The 19,897-nt window shown below is 58.1% G+C and overlaps 1 protein-coding gene across 3 annotated transcripts in view; it reads left to right on the forward strand.

Annotated features, from left to right (window-relative positions):
• CLIP2 (CAP-Gly domain containing linker protein 2) overlaps nt 1-19,897 on the forward strand; it is a 70,189-nt gene that overhangs the window by 13,857 nt on the left and 36,435 nt on the right. For all 3 annotated transcript variants that reach the window (XM_037154743.2, XM_037154744.2, XM_037154745.2), the window contains exons 2-3: nt 5,247-5,437; nt 18,689-19,242. In XM_037154743.2, the coding sequence (XP_037010638.2) occupies nt 5,314-5,437; nt 18,689-19,242 (678 nt within the window). In that variant the 5' untranslated portion in view covers nt 5,247-5,313. The remainder of the gene's footprint in view (nt 1-5,246; nt 5,438-18,688; nt 19,243-19,897) is intronic.

Consider the following 19,897-nt stretch of genomic DNA (forward strand, 5'->3'; position numbering starts at 1 on the left):
CCGGGCAGCTGAAATGGAAACCCTGAAACACAGCCCGGGCTCGTCTCGGTAAATGGCAGTTGAGGGCAGCACAAAGGGGGCCTGTTGGTCTGAATGCCACCTGCCTGCTCCTGCCTCTCCCCGGGGAGCGGGGGTGTGGGCACCCCGGGCCTTCAGAGTTCATAATGGGGGCCTGACAGAGCACCGGCTGCCCTTCCTGGCAGCTCCGCTGTGCCAGGCGGAGGGATGCTTGTGCGCTGCGTCTGTTGAGGCAGCGGTACTTTTACCCCATTTTGTAGGTGATAAAACGGAGGCACTGGGCCAAGCTCCCACAGCCACTCTGGGTCTGGGGTTTGACATCCACTGGGCTTAAACCTACTTCCTCCCCCGCCTCCCAGGCCTCTCCCATCAGCCTCGGTGTGGCCAAAGGCCAATTTATCACCGAGTCTGGCTTTTCCAAGAAACCCTTTCTCTTCCTCTACCCTTAGGATTAGGGCTGAGTCACAAAGGCCAGTTTGCTCTGGTCTCCTCCCCCTCTTCCTGCTCACCATTCTTCTCTCCTCACCTCCCCTTCCCCATGCTCCCCACCTCTGGAGGAGGGGGGAGGGGAGGGGGGTATGGGCTGCTCCCCCCACCTCAGTCTCTGCAGTGGCTGGGACTGAGTCCCCTTCTCTGGCCAGCTCCTCTGGACTCTCTCAGTGAGGCACAAGGCACGTGGCCGCTTTCTCCAGAGGCCAGGGTGTCACACATGTTATTCCAGGCCTGGGCCTGGCGGTGGGGAGGCAGTGGGAGGCGGGCAGACCGGGGCTGGTGTCAGACACTGAGCTGCATGGGACTTCAGGCGAGTCCCTGAACTTGCTGAGCATCAGGCGTTCTGCCTCTCAGACCGCCACGGCCTCATCAGGGCTTGTGAGGACTAATGAGGCTGTATTCCTACAAGGCCTGGTACATAGTAGGTTCTTCATTCTGGAGGCTACTGGGATCACTGGGGTCAGAGGGCAGAAGGGCAACTGTGGGAGCCTCCGGAAGCTTCTCCTGGGAGGAGCGTCCATGGGAATTTGTCCTCTGGGCCACCGCAGGTGTGCTTTCTGTGGAGTTTCCAGATGGTGGGCTCTGTGCCAGGAATCGGGTGGGGCTGTGTTCTCCAGGGGAGACTGTGGCCCCCCGTGGGGTTGCCTGTGAGCTGTCAGGAGGCAAGATGAAGATAAATGAGAACTATATCCTCTCTCCTAGCTCATTGTGTGTCCTGAGGTCTCTGTGGGCCAGAAATCCTGGGAGACTTCCTGGAGGAGGAGGAGGAGGCGGAGGCATCAGACTAGGCGTTCTCATGGGTGGTTGAAATAGGCGAAGTGAAGCAGATGGGAGAAAAGGCGCAGGCAGAGTCTGGGAGGTGGGCCAGTGTCAGGAGGATTGTCATCAGCAGCAAGGCTGGTTGGGGAGCCCCCAATGCAGGGATGTGGTTGTGACGCCTGGTGGCCGTCTCCAAGGGCACGGGGCTAGTGGGGAGGACAGACCAGCTGCAGGAAACGCCATGGCATCAGCCGGCTAGCTGGGCTGATCACCACAAGTCTCTCAGTCCTGCGTATCGGGCCCTGTGGGGTGAGGCGGACCTTCTGGGCCTCTGCCCACCATGGGCCAGTGCATTCATTTATTCAACAGGGACTTACTGGGCTCCTGTGGGAACCTTAGTTCTGACAAGAACTAAGGGTGCCACAGCAAACAAAACAGACCAAAGTCTCTGTCTCCATGCAGTGGAGACAAACAAAGCAGGGTGAGGGTGGGGAGGCCTGGGGAGGGGCTGTCATCTTAGGAGGAGACATTAGAGCAGATACTGGAGGAGACGAGCGGCACACCTGGGTATTTGAGGGAAACGCATTCTAAGTAGAGGGAGCAGCAAAGGCCCCGAGGCTGGAATGTGGGTAGTGGGGGGGGGTCCCCTCCCCGCCCCCCTGTGGCGGGAGTGGGCGGGGTTGGCGAGGGAGGGCAGCAGTGGCGCGGGCGGGAGGTGAGGCGTACCTGGAAGGCCTCGGGACTAACTTCTCTGAAGAACCTTCACGGAATTTTTTAATATAATATTTTTAAGGTTGAGGTTTAAGTTACACAACATGAAACCCACCATTTGAAGAGTGCGGCTTGGTGACCTGCGTATAAACGCACAGCTGTGCGGCCGTCACCACCGCCCAGTGCTGGGCGTTTTTGCCGCCCAGGAAGCTCTGTGTTCTGCGGGCCGGTCTTCAGTCGGTCCCTGTTCTCGCCACCAGCAAGCACTGGCCTGCCTTCCGTCTGTAGTTTTGAAGTTTTATATGACTACAATCATACACCTGAGTATATGCATCACTCCGTGTGTGCATCTGGAGGTTTGTCCGCATTGCTGCAGGCGTCGGCGGTCCCTTACTGCTGCTGGGTGCCATGCACTCATGCAGACGGGCCGTCTGCGCGCTCACCGGTGGGCGCACGTCTGGGCGTCTGCCGTTTTGGGCTATTATGAATAAAGTTACTATGAACTTTATTTTAAGCAAATATTTGTTTGGATGTGTGTTTTGATTTCTCTTGGGTGGTTGGATCATGCCATAGGTGTGTACTTAACTTTTTAAGAAACTGCCAAACTGTTTTCTAAAGTGGTTGTACTGTTTTTCATTTCCGCCAACAATCTGCATGTTCCAGCTGCTGCACATCCTTGGCTGCACTTGACCTTGGCCGCTCCCGTGTTCAGCCTTTCCAGCTGGTGTGAGGTGGTATCTCTGTGCGGTGTCGACCCTCATTGCCTCATGACTACTGACACTGGTCACTTCTTCCTGTGCTTACTGCTGTTTGCATGTCTTTGTTGTTTGGGGAAGTGACATTCGCAGCTTTTGCTCATTTTTCACTAGGTTGTCCTATTAGGGAGTCGTACGAGTTCTTTATGTGTCCTGAATACAAGTCCTTCATTAGATATGTGATTTGTAGCTTTTTTTCTTGGGCAGAGAAGTGGCTGTGGGGTCCTCAGCCACTGAGGGGGTCCTCACACCTCGCTTCTGTCCTGGCAACACGCACCCCTCTGTCTCCGGCCTCTGCGGCTCTCAAGGTTTCCTAGGTCAGAGGGTCCCCTGGCTAAGCCACAGGGGCAGGGTTTGGCCACCCAGAGTGGCCACCATTCACTGTCACCAGAGACCACCCTCAGTGCCCTTGCTGGCTCAGCAGGTCTCTCTCAGGCTCAGGGATGCCTGCACAGCCTCACCAGCTTCACAGGGAGAGATGTCGTGAACCACGGGCGGCTCCCCAGGGGCAGGCTTCCTGGACCAGATTCTGGGTGGCAGAGGAGCAGCCTCCTGTCCGAGCCAGACCAAGGGACTCCGGGCTCCAGAATTCCAGGGGTGCCAGAGTCGTGGGTCAGGGGTTGGAGGTTGGATCTGTGAGGCTGCGGGGCCAGGTCAGGGTGGGAGAGGATGCCCCATTCTCCGGTTGGCTCACCTGGGCAAGTAGGTGTCACTGCTGTGTGCCTTGGGGAAGGGTAAGCTCGGTTCTCTCTGTTCCTGTGGCTGGCAGCCCCACGTGAATAGCTGGTCCTTCCCAGGACAGGTCATAGTGTTGCTGGCTCGTCTTGCTGGCTGGAGAGCCATTCTGAAGATACCGCGTATTCCTGCTGTGGGCTTGTGCGTTGGCTTCAGTATTAGAACTTCTTTGGTTGCAAGCAGCAGTGTCCCTCAAATAGGTTTAGGCAGAGAGAAAACAGTGCACGTGTATGTGAGGACTTGTCAGCTGGGGTGAGGGGCTCGAGTGACCATCTTCAGGCTCAGCTGGATCCAGGCATCTAGGCCATCGAATCCAGCAAGTCGGCTCTGCCTTCTCTGAGTTGGAATCATTCCTGGTGGCTGTCCCGTGCGGTAACGGGGGCCCCCCGCAGTTCCTGGCATCTGTCCCACACCGGGCAGCCTCAGAGCAAGGAGAACTTCTTCCCAAGGGTCCCAGCCAGAGTCCAGGCCCGGATGCTCCCTGGGTCCCGTGGTTTTCCCTCAGCTCACCCCAGCGGGCTCCGACCAGGTCTGGGTCATGTGTCTGCACCAGGTGTGTATGTGGGGTCAGCTCACGTTAGTCACGTGGATCAAGAGTGGAGAAAAGGGTTTTCTAAAAGGGAATGGTGTTCAGTGACCAAGGGTGGGATGAGAATATGGCTGGACGGGCAGAGGGCGTGGCATCCCCCACTGTATCCGAGTGGAGTGCCCAGAAGACATTGATTCCCCCTGTTCACAAGGTCCTGAGCGGGGTGAAGCTTTCGCCCAGAATCCTCCATCTGTCCTGTGGTGCTCTGCATTGCCTCTCCCCACCGGGCAGTGTGCTCCCCAGGAAGGGCCTGCAGTTCTGGGGAGGGCGGGGCCTGGCCCCTCGTGTGCCTTCCTGAGACGTTTGGTGCCAGAGAGGGTATGCGCCCAGGACCGTGAGGGAGGAGGCCGGGCATGGGCCTGTCCTTTGTGCCTCCCCCCAGTCTCCCTGCAGCCAGCCCTGTCTTGCTGGCATCTGGTTCCCTGAACTGATTGCCTTGGAGAACGGAGACATCCCTTTGTCAAACACTGTACACTGTATGCATCGCCCCTTCTCTGTTTAATTATGAAGGTAGGAGCCATAACGGTGGAAGGGCAGGCAGAGGGCAGGTCAGTCCATCCTGCCGAGGGACATGGGCCTCTGTGTCACCACACCAGGTGGGGAAGGCAGGTGCTGGGAGGGTGAGCACAAGAGCTGGAGTGCGGCCTCTGTGGCCAGGCAGAACAGTGAGCCGGTTGATGAAATTAGACATTGCTTTGCCAGCCCGAATTAGGAGGGTTGCAAGTTACTGGCTCATCCTGGAGAGTCTGGGGGCTGATGGGGAGTAGCCCACCAGGTTGCCACGTGAGTGAGACTCCACATCAGCTTGTCCTCTGTGGCGAGAGTCACACTCAGGTCTTGGTGGCTCTGCTAACCCCCGTGGTCCTAGTATGTGGCTGCTGGGGTTTGTACCGCGTTGCTGCAGACCCCAAGCCGGTTTGCTCCTGAGTCCCGCCTCTTGGACCCTGGAAGTGGGCAGAAAAAACGTGGCAGACCTGCAAGTCCAGCAGACCAGGACACTTGTCCTGACAACGCCACTGCCACAGGGGGCCTGCATTTGCTGCCACTTCTCTGTGCCTCAGTTTCCCTATGTAGAAAAAGGGGGTGATGATGGTCTGGGCCTCACAGTGTGGGTAGTACCAGAATCCTCCCATGTCGGCATTGGGGTGATGTTATGATGTGTGATCGCTCCTGTTCTCTGCCTGCAGGTGAGTGACGATGGGAGAGAGAACGTGACCTGCACGGGCCCTTCTCCACCCTCTGAGTGGCCCCACCATGCAGAAGCCCAGCGGCCTGAAGCCCCCCGGCCGTGGGGGGAAACACTCGAGCCCCATGGGCCGGGCACCCGCTGGGTCAGCCTCGGCCTCTGCCCCGGCAGCAGCCACCGGCTCCAAGGAAGGTGCGCAGGGCCAAGGGCGGTAGGGTGAGGGGTGGGTGGGGTGTGGATCTCCTGGAAGATCCTCTCTGACCACCCTGGAGGCCAGCGGTACATGGAAGTTATTCTCTGTGTCCACTGCGATCCCTTCAAAAATTCACCAGTGACAGCACTGCTGCGTGGTCTGTGGGTGCCGCTCCTGTCCATGCTCCCCGGGCCGGGGGGCGGCTACGCCGTTGGCTGCACTGCGGACGAGGAGACAGAGTTCCAGGAAAGGGCGTCTCGCCCAAGGTCCCTCAGCCTCCTCTGCCTCCTTGCGCCCACTCACTCCCTTTCAGGGTCTGAGATGGCCCCAGTGGAGCCAGCCCCATCTTCCCACCAGCCTTCCTGCTCGTCACCCGGAACCATGCCCTTCGACCTTTCCTTGTCTGACCGCTAGTCTCCCTGCTGTGGGGCAAAGGGCGCCCTGGCTGGAGGCGTCTGCCCTGAGGGCAAATGGTGGAGAACAGCTGTTGGTTGCTTGGTTTTTCTGGTCGTAAAAGTGAGATAGACCCTATGGGAAATGTGGAAAGATTGATGCTGGAGTCAAGTTGCCTACAGTCCCACCCACTGGAGGCAACTATGATGCTGGTTTACATCCTTACTCTTTTTTTCTTATTTATTTGTGATCGTGCTACACCTACAACTTGAAAATCTGCTCTTTTTCATTTTACATGATCAGGTGAATTTTTCTTATCATTAAAACATCACATGCTTATTGTTTTTAATGGCTGTGAAATATCCTGTTCATTCAACAAACATAAGTCGAGGGCCTGCTTCTTTGACCGGGTCTAACCCCAACCCCTGAGCTCTCATTCTGAGCAAAACCAGTGTGGTCCAGCCCTCCGGGCGCTGCCTGTCTGGCGGGAGAGGCTGACTGTCATGATTTCCTGGGATGGGGGTCTGACCAGGTCGGGAAGGAGAGGCCTGTGCCCTGCGGTCTAGGAGGTGATGGATGGAGAGGGGAGTGTGTTCCAGGTCGAGGGAACAGCATGTGCAAGGTCTCAGTGGCAGGAGTGGGCGTGGCCAGTACAAGGGAGGGAAGAAAGGGAGTGAGGCTGGAACGGGACTGGTGAGTATCATGCTGGTGAGGTGGTAGGCCAGGCGGGGGCAGCTTGGGGTCATGCAGGCAGTTTACTAACATCCCAGTAGCTGTGGGAAGCCACTGGAGGGTTGATCAAAAGGAACATGATGGAAGGGATTGGAAAAGTTTTAACCCATTCTCCGAGGTTGAAAATTTTGACTGTTTTTTATTTTTCACTTGGATAAACAATGCTATCATGCACATCTCTGGGCGCAACTCCTTGCTTTGATTTGACGGCAGCCATCCAGGTGAGAAGCTGTCCGTCTCATCTGATTGGCACAGAAGTTTGGAGAGAGAAAAATAGCCGGAGGCCAGACTGGGAAATCTGGGCTGTGGGTTTGGTTGGGGCAAGGAAAGTTTGAGCCACAGGCCTGGTCCAGGCCGAACCTGGCAGAACCAGGTCCCTGGCAGAGCTGAGCAACCAGTGTGACAGGGTGAGGACACTGTGCAGTGCGGCCTGCAGGTGACCGATACAGGCAGGTCTGCCCAGTGCCCCCTTGTTTGAAGGCCCAGACTTCCCCTCCAAGGTGACAGGTGAGAGAAAATGAGATGGGAAGCCTGTCCCAGGTGGAGAGAACGAGTGTGGCAAAGGCAGGAGTGAATTATGTTTGTTACGCAGGGAGGCAAGTCTGGGTAGAGAGGAGTGTGAAGGAGGCTGGGGAGGGTGGCAGAGGCGGGTGATGCGGGGCAGGGGTTTAAGAGTGATGGGAGCTGCTGGACGGTGTTAGCAGAGCAGTGACTGGATGTATACATCCCTGGGGCCCCATGTGCAGGATAGGCTGTGGGGGCAGGGGGACCTGTGACATGTGGTCACCTAGGCAGGGAGGGATGCCTGCACTCACTGCCAGGGCTCTGAGAGGTCAAGGGGGTGACCACCACAGCCAGGAGTGGGCCATCAGGGAAGACTTCCTGGAGGAAGCCCGACAGAGCGTGGCCTTGAGAACAGGGCAGTGTAAGTGGTAGAGGGGAAAGGACTCGCAGGCTGTGGGGAAGAGTGGGCTCAGCTTGGTCCAGTGGGGGTGCGGGTGGCAGTGGCAGTTGTGTAACCCACCTCCTGGAGAAGGGCACCAGCCAGGCCTGCCCTGACTGTCTTCTCTACTGCAGAGAGCCCACAGCACCTCCTGGGTTCTTCCCTGGGTGCTCCCCCCTGAGCAAGAGTGGCCAGAATCTGGCTCTGATCCACCATAATGTGCTCTGCCCCCGGAAGAGTTCCTTAACCTCTCTGAGCCACTAATGGGATAATAAAACCTCTCTGATGAGAGCAAGTCAGTTAAGGAACTGAAGTGCCTGTAGGCACGACACTCATTAAATTTCTTTCCCTTCCATCCATCCTTAATCTCATTACGGAAAACCTTGAAAGTGGAAAAGAAGAAACGCCCCCTCTACTGAACCTAAGCCCCACCACCACGTGCGTACCTCCTTCCAGGCTTTCTCCCTGCTGCACACATTGTTTTAAGTAGTTAAGTCGTAGGTTGCACCCGTATTTGCATCCTCCTTTTCCACGGTTGGTTGTGCCTGCGGAGGTTTTGCTGTCCTTTTGAACAGCTGCATAGTAGTCCCTGGAGGGAATGGGGATGGAGCACAGTTGCTTCCTGGTCGCACTGCACAGTGGCCTGGGAGCCCCTGAGGTGGGGACTGGGTGGTCTGCCCTGGCCTGGGCCCCCGACCCAGAAGGCTGTTCCAGAGAGAGGAGGCGCCTCCACGAATGTCCGATTGATTGCAGAGCCACACCCCCGTGCCCCGTGTGGGCATGAGAGGCTGCAGCTGGGCCTGGTGGTGCCCTCTCTCCTCTGGCACCAGCTGCCTTTGCAGACACCCAGGCTAGGGGAGGGAGTGGAGAGCTGGGAGAGTTGGAAAAGGCAGAGAAACCCTGTGGGAGGGGAAGGGAGATTTCTGCCATCCAGGGCTGCTTTGTCTCAATAACGAGAGTCTCTGGAGAGGATGGGCGGGTGGAAGCACCAGGGCAGGACTGTGCCCCCGCCCACTCTCATTGGCCCTCAGGCTCCCTCCCCCATCCCTCAGAACTGGCCATCTGTACTCTGAGTTGCTGGAGGGAAGTGCCAACCCCACTGGAAGCTGGGACTCTGTGTGAGGGGCACCCGGGCACTGGGCGAGGGGTCTGGCCCAGGCTGGAGCCTGCTTAGAGATGGAGGGCAGTGAAAAGCTGGAGTCTGTTCTGGGAATCGGGGCAGTGGCTGCCTCCCAAAGCATGAGCTCAGCCTCCTGGCAGAGGGTCTGGCCAAGGGCTGGGGCTGGACTGATGCCCCCACCCCTGCCCCATGGAGATGGGAGGGCCTGTGTCAGACCCCAGAGCTGTGACACACAGGGAGCAGCAGAGATGAGGGGACCGTTGGAAGAGGTGTCTCATATACTAGGAGGTGGCCCAGAGGTGGTCAGAACAGGCGTGCAGGAGGGCGGTCTCAGATCCCCTGTGGGCAGAGGCCTGGGTGGGGCAGCGCAGTCAGGGACAGCCCGGCTGGACTACATGGAGCACCTGGAGGCTGCTTCGGATCAGGAGGTCAGGGAGGGGCTTGCTCAGGAGGTGGCGTTGGTGCAAAGATCTGAGTGACAGGAGCCAAAGAGCTGAGGTCAGGGGAAGAGCCTCAATACAGAGGCAAGAGTGGCTGCAAGGCCCTGAGGTCTGAGATGTCTGAGGACCGACCGGAGGGCATCTTGAGTGGACAAGGCAGGGGGTGGGGGTCACTGATGGGCCAGGGCAGGAGGCAGGACCCCAGGTGGAAGTTGGGGAGCTGTGACTGGGGCCACCTGGGGGTTGGAATGTGGCCTGGGCCCAAGGGGACGGGGGTTCAGGCCTCCAGATGTCAGCTCAAGACTACTGCCGGCGAATGGCCCTCCCTTTGGGTCTGGAGCAGCCCTCAGTGGCTGGGCAGGGCCTGATGCTGCCCTGCAGTTGTGGAAAAGAAGGGACTGCTGCACACTGTGAACAGGGGCCCTTAGCCCTTCCGTCAGGCTCATTTCTGAGCCGCGGCTCAGGGCAGGCCAGGCTGGGGGGGGACTCAGAGCGCTGCTGAGCGAGGGGACAGGCTAGAGGCCACTGTCGAGTTCCCTCTGCCCTTGCTCCTCCAATGGAGTGGGCAGGTTCTTGAAGGACCTTTGCCATCCCTTGTGCTGTGGCCCAGCCCCAGAGATGCCCTGCATAGGCAGAAAGACATTTGACACTGACTATGTCCCAAGTAGGCTGTGCAGCAGGCATCTTATATCACGTGTATTTCTCTTAACAAACTGGTGAGATAAGTGCTCTTCTCTCCATTTTAAAGATGAGAAAACTGAGGTTTGGAGCTCTCAGCTCAGTTGCCCAGAGTTACAGGGCCAGAGAGAGGCCGGGCTGGGTCTCAAGCTGCCTCAGGCCACTGGCACCTGCTGTCCCACCCCAGAGGTGGGGTGTCTGGGGCCCCAAGTTCAGTCCCACCTAGCTCCACACACTCAGCTCACACCCCAGGCAGGTGGGCTGGGTGGGAGGCGTGGGCTGTTTGGATTAGGTTGGTCACAACTGTCCTCCAATGTGCCTTCAGCCTTTCCTCATGGTGCTGACTCAGGACACAGGAGGTCAGGGAAGAGATCCCTCTTCCTGGAATGGGATTCCCCCTTGGACAGGGAGCGAGCTGTGGGGGTGAGGTTCGCCTGTATGTTGATCTCTCCAAAGGGTGCACACAGGGCTGGTCCCAGAGCTTTTAGTTCTGGCTCACTGAGTTGGGCCCAGACACCCCTGTACCCTCTGGGGGCCCAGACGTGGCAGCCAGCCTGACCTGCCCCAGGTGAGGCCCCCAGAGCCAGCCTCCACCCCACCCCATCCCCAGAGGAGTGCCTTTCACCTTGGTACCCGTGCTCCCTGGGAGGACGGGAGGCACATCCCCATTTTAAGTGACGTGTCCCAGGTGCTGCGCACACCTGGGCAGAACCGGACCGCTTCCAGTCCTGATTCCTGCAGACCCAGCCCAGCCCCAGGCAGCACTCACTCCCTTCAAGGTCAGCCTCTTTGGCTCTCCCCAACCACATCCTAAACTTTTTAATGGCATCAGGATGGGGAAAGCCAAGCCAGCTTTCTTGTGGCTGGGCTGTGGGGGGAGGGGGAGCAAAGCCTCCTAATGCTCCTGACGTCGCTGGTATTGATCCAGGGGTGGGGGCCCGGCTGCCAGCACTGCCTGCCGTGTGTGGCCGCAGTGGGGCTTCTCCATGGGGAGCTGGCTCTGCTCGTTCCAGGGTAAGGCACCTGCGTATTTCTTCCCGGGTCCCTGGCTGAGTCTGATGGGTGGGGCTTCATCCTCCTGATTTGGGAGTAGGGGGACCAGAAGGGGACTTATGAGTTCCATCTGACTCAGGAAGGATGATGAGCAATCATCCCTGGGCCTGAGGCCCTTCTGGTCCCTTCCCCAGGGCTGGCTGGCTGGAGGCAGCACAGCAGGGGATGCCCGGTGCCTGTGGTGGCCAGAAGGGGTGGGCCCTGCCTTGGTCAGGGTGGGCTGGGAGGGACGGACTCAGCCCCCCCGCCCCGGAGGCCATATGGGTGGGCGTCCTCTGGCGGACATCAGGTGAACTGGACTGGGGGGCTCATGGTGGGAGAGCTGGCTCCCTCGAGGAGTGCCAGGGGGGCGTCATCCCTTCCTTCATGACCTAGGCCATGAGCACTTGCTGGGGAGGAGGGGGTCTTGGAGCAGAAAGCAGCTTCAGAGTGGGTGGGCATTTGCGTATGTTTCTTTTGGGCCAGTGGGCAGGGCAGCTCAGCGACCTGGCTAGCCTGCATTCAGTGTGGTCCCTGGGCTCTGAGGATGGAGAGAGGAGGTGGTATTGTGTTCTGTGTGGGGTGTAGGTGCACACACCCGTATCCTGGGAGACAGGCTCTGCAAACCAGGGAAGAATGGGGCCCTTTGGGGCGGCTGCCAGTGAGGGCCTTTGGAGCTGGTCTGATGGGCCGGCAGGGTTGGTTTCCTTAGGCGACAGAGAGGAAGAGGCTGCACATTAGGGCCAGGGAGACCGTGCTCCGCCTGGGACAGCCCTGGGTTGCGCCTGTGGTCTTGGCATGATGCTGCATTGGTAACACCTCCTTTCTCTCCAAGGTGTCTGGTTCTGGCCTATGGATCCTGCGGTCACCTTATTTATAGTGCCTCCTAAGTGGCCCCAGGGCACGTTAAAGGCTCTGAAAAGTCCCTCCGCAGCACAACCTTAACTTTGTTTAAGCCGCTGGTTCTCCAGCTGGTGCAAGTTTGGAAATTACAGTGTTTTTCATTATACTTGTTAACGTCCTGTGGAACTGTGTTCCGTGGGACATTTAGAAACTGACCGGCCAGCTGGCTCCTCAGGCGGCCTTGTTCGCTCCGGCCTCTCGGGGGCAGAGGGTGCCCTTCGCAGCATTTCTGTCGCTGTGCGTCCCTGCAAAGACCCACTTGTGTTTTTTTCAAATCGATTCCCTTTTATCCTGTTCCCCGTGTCCCAGGCATTTGTGCCTCAGCGCTGTGCGTGGGGACACTCCTAAACCTTGCTTCCTCAGCGTCATGTCAGAATCACTTTCCCTTGTAAGAATTACTTTTAAAGGTTGCCTGATAATCAGCCACGTGTCTTGAAAGAAGCAGAAGTATGTCAGTATATAGGCAGTAGCTAGGGCTTCAGGAGGGGGTTGGATCATAGGGGAGCTTAGTGTAGGTCAGGGTTCCCCAGGTATTGGCCGGAGAAGGACATTTCTCCTGCCTCTCACCGCTCCCCACCTGCTCTTGGTGCTTCTCGGTCTCCTTCCTCTTCCTGTCCCTCATTCACGGGGCACACAGGGCACTCAGATGGGTCTCGGGTGGGCCGCCCATCCAGGGCGTGGGCCGGGCCGGGCCTGGTGGTGTGGGGGTGCCAAGCCGTGTGGGCTCACAAGAACCAGTTGTGAAATTTCAGGAATTTTGTCAGCCTGATGTTAAACACAACCACTATTTCTAAAAGTCAGATTGTGTAGACTTACAATTAAATAGATTCTATTAAAAACATAGGTAACATTAGAAACTCATGATTTAACAGTAGTCCTTCTGCTCATGTTTATAGCACTAATCCTTCTGTTATTTTACTACTGTTCACTAATAGTAAGATTTGTAATATCTGTGTTTTTGAGGTTAGTTATTCTATGGTGGAAACACTGTATGATAATGTCTCCAACTCTGTGTTCAGTGATAGATAGCATGCCGGTAGTTTGAAATTGGCCCTGGTGGGAGAATTTACACCATGGAAATCAGCAAATGCTACAAATCAGGGCTATGTATTTATTTTTCTCCCAGAGAGCTGGAGCGCACCACGGGCCAGAACACTGGGGGAAAGACGAGTGAACACAGACTCGGTCTACGCTGGGATTCAGTCTCCCCTGCACTGGGGAGGACCACCAGGGCAGGCAGGGAGGCCCCCCGTCCTGTCGTGGGGTCAGGGGGCTTTCCAAGGAGGGTGGACAGCAGGGCCAGGACCCCCGGGGCCGGGAAGGGCCCACCACCCTATAGGGAGAGGCAGCGTCACCCTCCCGTGAGTGGTGTCCACAGCAGAGAGGGGTCGGGAGCTGAGGGTTGGGGGGGACCTGGGAAGCAGCCTCAGCAGATGGAGCCACTTCCTTCCAGATGCTGCCTGATGGAAAAATACCCACCCGGAGAGCTGCAGAGCACCAAGTAATATCTAAACGTGGCCCTGCTTGGGTATTAGCTGTGCATATGTGTGCAGGGACATGTGCAAGAAGAAGCTAGAAAACACACGTCAAGGTGTTAACTGTTACGTTTGTATGATGGAACTACTGGTGCTTGAGCATTTTTAAAAAACCAGTAGCCTCTGTTTTCTAGTGTTTCTGCAGCAGACATAGCAATGATCTGTGTAATAAACATTTAAATAGAGAAAAGGAGAGAGACTGGGTGGAAGGGGAGCTGCTGTTCTGTGGGCTCGGGTGTGGATGCCTCTGCTGGGAGAGGGCGGGCGGGGGGCAGGTCCAGGGGGACCAGCGGGGGTGGGCGTTTGCTCCTAAAGAGAGAAGAGCTTTGTTTGTTTGTTTTTAAAAATATTTTATTTATTTTTAGAGCAAGGGGAAGGGAAGGAGAAAGAGAGGGAGAGAAACATCAGTGTGTGGTTGCCTCTCACATGCCTCCTACTGGGGACCTGGCTGGCAACCCAGGCATGTGCCCTGACTGGGAATCGACTGGGAATCGAACTGGCAACCCTTTGGTTTGCAGGCCTGTGCTCAATCCACTGAACCACACCACAGAGAGAAGAGGGTTTTTAGCTTTCTTCTAAAACAGTGATTTTCAACTGGTGTGCCACACGAATTTTTAAAACATGTGGTACCTGACTATTTAGTCAGGGGCTGACCCCTTTTCCCTTAGAGTGTCAAGTTTTAAAAAATGGCAACAGCCAACACAACAATAGCTGTGTGGTGTGACTGAATCAAAATTATACCTTTTTTGGGTCAGGTTTGCAAAAAATGCATTTTTTGGTGTGCCTCAGACTTTTAGTAATTAGTTTATTTGTGCCATGAGAAGAAAAGGTTGAAAAGCGCTGCTCGGGGAAAGAAGGGGGGGGCAGTGGGGAGGCGCAGTGGCCGAAGGGCGGCCAGGGCAACCGAAGCTGCCGGCCCTGAGCCTCCTGTTCCCGGGCGGAAGGAGCGGGCACGACGCCGGCACCTCTGGACACAGAGCTTCCCTGCACCCAGCACAGGGCCACCGTGGCTCCTGCTTCTGGGAGTGCGGCCTGGCCCTGAGCAGACAGCTCAGCGGGCACTGGGGGCCGCGACCTGGCGCAGGCTGGGTGCTGGAGAGGAAGACAAGCCCTCTGGAGCTTTGGGTTAAGTCAGGGTGGCAGGTGTGCACGGGTGAAGATGGGGAATAACTCTCTGGAAGAATGAAGGAGTAGAGGGCGACGTGGGTGGGCCGGCTTGTAGATGAAGCGGTCAGGGCCGGCTTCCCTGAGGAAGTGAGCGGCAAGGTCTGTGGCCGTCTGGGGCCGAGGCTCGGGCAGGTGCTCCTACCCCACCAGCCACGAGCCTTCTCAAGCCTGTGCCCTCAGATCTCGGTCCCTTCCTCGGTCAGGCAGGCGGTCAGCCCAGCTATAGCTGTGTTCCTCTTGTTCTCCGCACCCCACTGCCCTGCTGGGCCCTCGTCTGGCCTTGCCTGTCATCCCCAGCGTGACGCTTGGTGCTCAGTGAATGGGGTCCCTGCTGGCTGAGGTTGGGCAGGCATGGAAGACCTCCCTCCCCCTCCCTGGGCAGGGCAGGACGTGAGCCCCCGTGGAAGGAGGGAGGGGCGCCTTCTTATCTGGGTCCCCCTCCCACTGTTGGACCAGGCTACCAGCTGCTGCCACTCGGCACCATGTCCATTAGCCCTTTTCACCAGAGTTCTACTTTGAACTTGAAACCGGCAATAAATTCCCTCATGCCTGTGTCTGGGAAAGGATCAGCTGCTCCTGCGAGGTTTGAGTCTGTTGCTGCCCTTTGCCTCCTTGGCGGTTTGCTGAGCTACTGCTGCTCTGTGCAGGAACTTGGAGGGAGCAGAGCCCACACTCCGGCCTCAGGTCCCAGAGCCTGCCCCAGGGCGTGCGGGGCGGCCAGGCCTGTGGGACAGCTCTGAGCACTCACAGCAGCTCCCCCAGGGGGAGGGGTGGCACCCACGGAACCGCGCTGCCCGCCGGGACCCTGGCTGTTTCTGACACAGTTCTTTGTTGTCCCATGGGGAAACTGAGGCCCAGATATGGGACGGGACCTGGCCAGGCCTCGCCAGTGTGTTATAACGGCTCCCTGGGGGGAAGGGGACCCGGTAAGGGTTTGCCATGCCTTCTCAACCTCAGGCTGCTGAAGCTCTGTCGTGCGAGAGGGGGATTTGATGAGGGTCTGCCCCTGTGAGACGGGCAGCCAAGGGCACCAAAGTGGGAAAGTGGACAGAACGCCCAACCACGGTTGCCACAGGCTTGTGGCCTGGAATTCAGCAGCTGTTGAAACAACTGGTCCCGGGGCCTGTGGCCCCTGGAGGGGCACGGTGGGGGCGAAAGGAGATTACCTGAGGGTCTGCCGGGCTGGGACAGCTGGGGAGGAGAACAGCTGAGTAGGCAGTTTTTTGCCAAGAATAGCCAAGAAAAACGGAGTGCCCCCGACCTGGGACTCTCCTTTGTTCTGTAAGGGACAGGGAAAGGCTCTCACCTGGGCCCCAGCCAGTCAGTTCAGTTAGCAGGCGTCACGCAGCCCTCGTCGCGGGGAAGTGCCTAGAAGTGGGGTGTGGGAACGGCGCTGACCCTGCCAGGCACCCGCCCTGTGTGTGCGCCTTAATGGGGGGCCATGGAGAAGGGGGGCTCTCAGCTGGGCTCCACTCCTGCCTGGGTACCTTTGGGCAAGTTTCGTAACCTATTGTTTTCTTTCTTTTCTCTTTTTCTTAGAGGAAGGGAGGGAGAAAGAGAAGATACATCCATGTGAGAGAGAAACATTGATCTGATAGGTTGCCTGTCGCATACCCCGACCTGGGGACCTGGCCCACAACCCAGGCATGTGCCCTGACTGGGAATCGAACCAGCAACCTTTGGTTCACAGGCTGGTGCTCAACCTACTGAGCCACACCAGCCAGGGCATAATCTCTGTTTTCTAATCTGCACAATAAGAATATAATACATAAAAAGTCCCCAGTCCGTTGGGGTCATGCAGTAGGCACTTCATGATGGCAGCTGCTGTTTTAGTAAAATCTTGACGCCTCACGGTTGGTGGGCCCCACAGGCTCCTTGGGTAGTGTAACCAGGGGACCGGAGTCCAGGGCACCACTAACTTGTGACTTCCTTCCCCTCTGACTGCTTTTCAGAGCAGCGCTGCCTAAGGAAGGTGCCCAGCTGCCCAGTGGGGGGACCGGCACCGTGGGGAGTGGGCGGAATCTCCCTGCGGTACAGGACTGTCCTGGGTCAGGACCGAGGAACCCCGGAGCTCGGCCCAGGCTCCGGGAACCAGCAGGACGGGGCCTGTCTTAGCCAACTTACACCTGGGGTCTCTTGTCTGTTTTACTCAGGGGTAGAGCCACTTGCCCAAGGTCACCAGTACCTGCCTGGAGGCCCTTCTGCCTCCTGGGCCTTTTGTGGCTTTTCATTGTTTTCTAGTTCCTTAGTTTTTGTATAAACTGTTCTCATGAAAATGACGGTAATACTCGCAGACACGTGCCTGGGCCAAGCTGGCACTGTCCCTGCTGTTGTCACACAGTGGCCCAGGACCGGGTGCAGGTCAGGAGGCGCAAGTGGCGCCGGGGGGAAGACGGGTTTGAGAGCAGGTCTGTGCGGTGCCAGAGCCCACTCCCTCCGCCTCGCAGGATCTCGGCAGCGGACGAGAGCCTTGGAGCCCCCCAACCAGGGTCCCACTCAGGGTTCTCCTCTGAACAAGAAATGGAGGGGGACCTCCTTACGCAGGAAGACGTATAAGATGAGGTTATTTCCTGATTGTAGGGGACCCTAGGGTTTAGCTGGATTCTGGGAAGTAGGTTCATTCAGGGGAGCCTGTTGATTTGAGGTGATTGCAGGTTTGGGGGCAGGCCTGGCGGTGTACATTTGTTCGATGACTGGAAGTGCCCGCACCCGGAGCCTGAGCCTTCGGCCAGAGCGCGGCTCTGCTGCCCACTGCGGAGGAGCTCAGGGAAAGCACCTGAGGTCTCTGGGCCCCAGTGCCCTCCTCGGTGAAACTGGGACGGCAAAATCACTTCTCAGGATTAGCCGTGAGGGTCAGGTGAGCTGCCGCGTGTCAGCCTCTGTGGTGGGTGTGGTGACGGTGCCGACAACCACACTCAACAGCAAAGCTCACTCATCTCCCAGGAGCCCAGCTCACAGGTAGCCCCCTTCCCCCCGGTCAGGACCCCCATCCTGGCTGCCCAGGCCCTGGTGGCCATGTGTTTTCCCACCACCGCTGCCAGTGCCCTGGGGGGGCACCCGCCGGCCGGCCTGGTGTGCTGGGCCTGCCCGGGACTGGTGTGGCTTCCCGGTCCCCAGAAGCTCTGTTCTTAGGGGTTGGCTTCCAGCCCTGAGATGGCATCAAGTCAGACCTGGGGCCCGGGGCTCCTTGGCCTTGGATGAAAGGAGGACTCCGGTGGGAGCTGCTGCCCTTTGCCCCCTCCATGGGCTGTCCGTGGAAAGGACCAGCAACATCGGCATCTCTGATGGGGGTGTCTCAGCATCTGCTTGCCTCCTGTCCCCACCCGTGTTTCACAAGCCCATCAGCCTCTGCAGTAGAGGAGGAGAAAGATGAGACCTCCTTCCGCTCGATGCTTGGTCTGGCAGGAAGGAAGGGCAGCCTCCAGAACTTGAGGTGCACGCAGGCAGGCGTTCTGAGCTCATGCCTAGCCAGGAGCATCAGGCCCAGGAGCCAGACGCACACGCAGCATGGTGAGGTCATTACCTGAGTGACCTGGAGCAAGTCACTTCCCTTCCTTTTCGGTGTCTGGAGCACATTAGAGCCAGGGAGGTAGGCCCTCCCGGGATTTGAGTCCCATTTCTGCTGCATGGCCTTGGCAGAGCCCTTGCCTCTCTAAGCCTCAGGGTCATGCTTCCCGTAAGGAGGGCAGGGGGCTCCATTCAGGCCAGAGCGCTCCAAGTTCAGTCCTAGGGGTGCGGTTGCACACCTGCTTCCTCCTCCTGCCCTCCTCCCTCCCACTTTTCCTGGTCTCTGCAGCCCTGAGGCTTCAGGCTTGGGAAGGAGGGGGGAAGTGAGGGCAGGCTTGGGCATGGAGAGAGAGGGTTTTCCTGGTTCTTCCTTTCTCTGCGGCTGTGGCCAGCTGTCAAGGAGTAGGTTGGGAGCTCGTTCGTGGGGCCCGGGGCTGTCTCGGGAAGAGGATGAGGGGCACCGAGACCACTCCCAAGGTCTGAGCCCACCTGGGTAGAGAGGTGGCGGCTTGTGACCCTCAATAATGGGTTCATTCTTGGCCCTTGAGTTTGACTGACCCTGAGCAATGGAAAGTATTGCTTCTGAGGAGGCACTTTCTGAACTTTCAATCCTTAGAACTTTCCAGAGGGGTTGGAAGAGTAGAGAGAGGCTGGGGGCTGCTCAAGGCCCACCTGGAATGAGACCTGCTCAGGGCCACACTGCCAGCCATACCTGCCTCAGTTTCCCCATCAGGTAGCCAGCACTGATACCTTCCAGCCCGCACTCAGCCCTAACCTTTGCCTCTCTTCTCCCCTCACAGGCTCCCCCCTGCACAAGCAGGCCTCGGGCCCCTCCTCCGTGGCCACACCTGTCGCCGCTGAGAAGCCTGGCCCGAAGGCGGCCGAGGTGGGCGATGACTTCGTGGGGGACTTTGAGGTGGGCGAGCGGGTGTGGGTGAACGGTGTGAAGCCAGGCGTGGTGCAGTACCTGGGCGAGACACAGTTTGCGCCCGGCCAGTGGGCGGGCGTGGTGCTGGACGAGCCTGTGGGCAAGAATGATGGCGCTGTGGGCGGAGTGCGCTACTTCGAGTGCCCGGCCCTGCAGGGCATCTTCACGCGGCCCTCCAAGCTAACCCGGCAGCCCACCGCCGAGGGCTCGGGCAGCGACGCCCACTCTGTAGAGTCGCTGACCGCCCAGAACCTGTCACTGCACTCGGGCACGGCCACACCCCCGCTGACCAGCCGCGTTATCCCACTTCGGGAGAGCGTCCTCAATAGCTCTGTCAAGACAGGCAACGAGTCGGGCTCCAACCTCTCGGACAGTGGCTCTGTGAAGCGGGGCGACAAGGATCTGCGCCTGGGAGACCGTGTACTGGTGAGTTCCTTTCCCCGACCTCTGCACCCCATTCGGGCCGGCTGGACCCCGGGGCTAGCCGGGAGGGGACTCTGGGGCTCGGGTGGGGTCCAGTGGGGCTGCCCACTCCTTGTTAGAACCACACAGAGGTACCAGGGAGACAACAGATTAAGTGGGCTCTGCAGACTGTCATTCCGTGACCCGAGGCAGGTGTCTTAACCTTTCTGAGCCTGTTTTCCCATCTATACAATGGGAATTTGAATAGTACCTCCCTCGTAAGTTGAAATGCATTAACACGTGTGTTGCTTTTACATGGTGCCTGATACTTAGTAAGTGTTAGCTGTCATTGATAATATCCACTGACGTAGGACACCATCGTGGATGTGCCAGGCTTATCCTGGAAAAGGCCAGGGACCAGGGTGCTCAAGACCCCTGGCCAAGGGGGATTGGTTCAGACATCTAATGAACTGCAATGGCGAATGCTTGGTGTTACTGTGGAGGAGGGAATTGGGTCGCAGGAACCAAAGGGCTCTCTAGCTGAGTCTTCCTACCGGGGTCCCCTCTTCTTGGTGCTCCCAGCAGTTGGGTCCAGGTTGGAAGGGGGCAGTGGTCTGGCTGGTGTAGCTCAGTGGATTGAGCGGGGGCTTGCGAACCAGATGATCGCGGTTCGATTCCC

The sequence above is a fragment of the Artibeus jamaicensis genome, unplaced genomic scaffold (genome assembly GCF_021234435.1).
Source record: "Artibeus jamaicensis isolate MK-2021 breed Jamaican fruit bat unplaced genomic scaffold, CSHL_Jam_final contig_1582, whole genome shotgun sequence".
Taxonomy (NCBI): domain Eukaryota; kingdom Metazoa; phylum Chordata; class Mammalia; order Chiroptera; family Phyllostomidae; genus Artibeus; species Artibeus jamaicensis.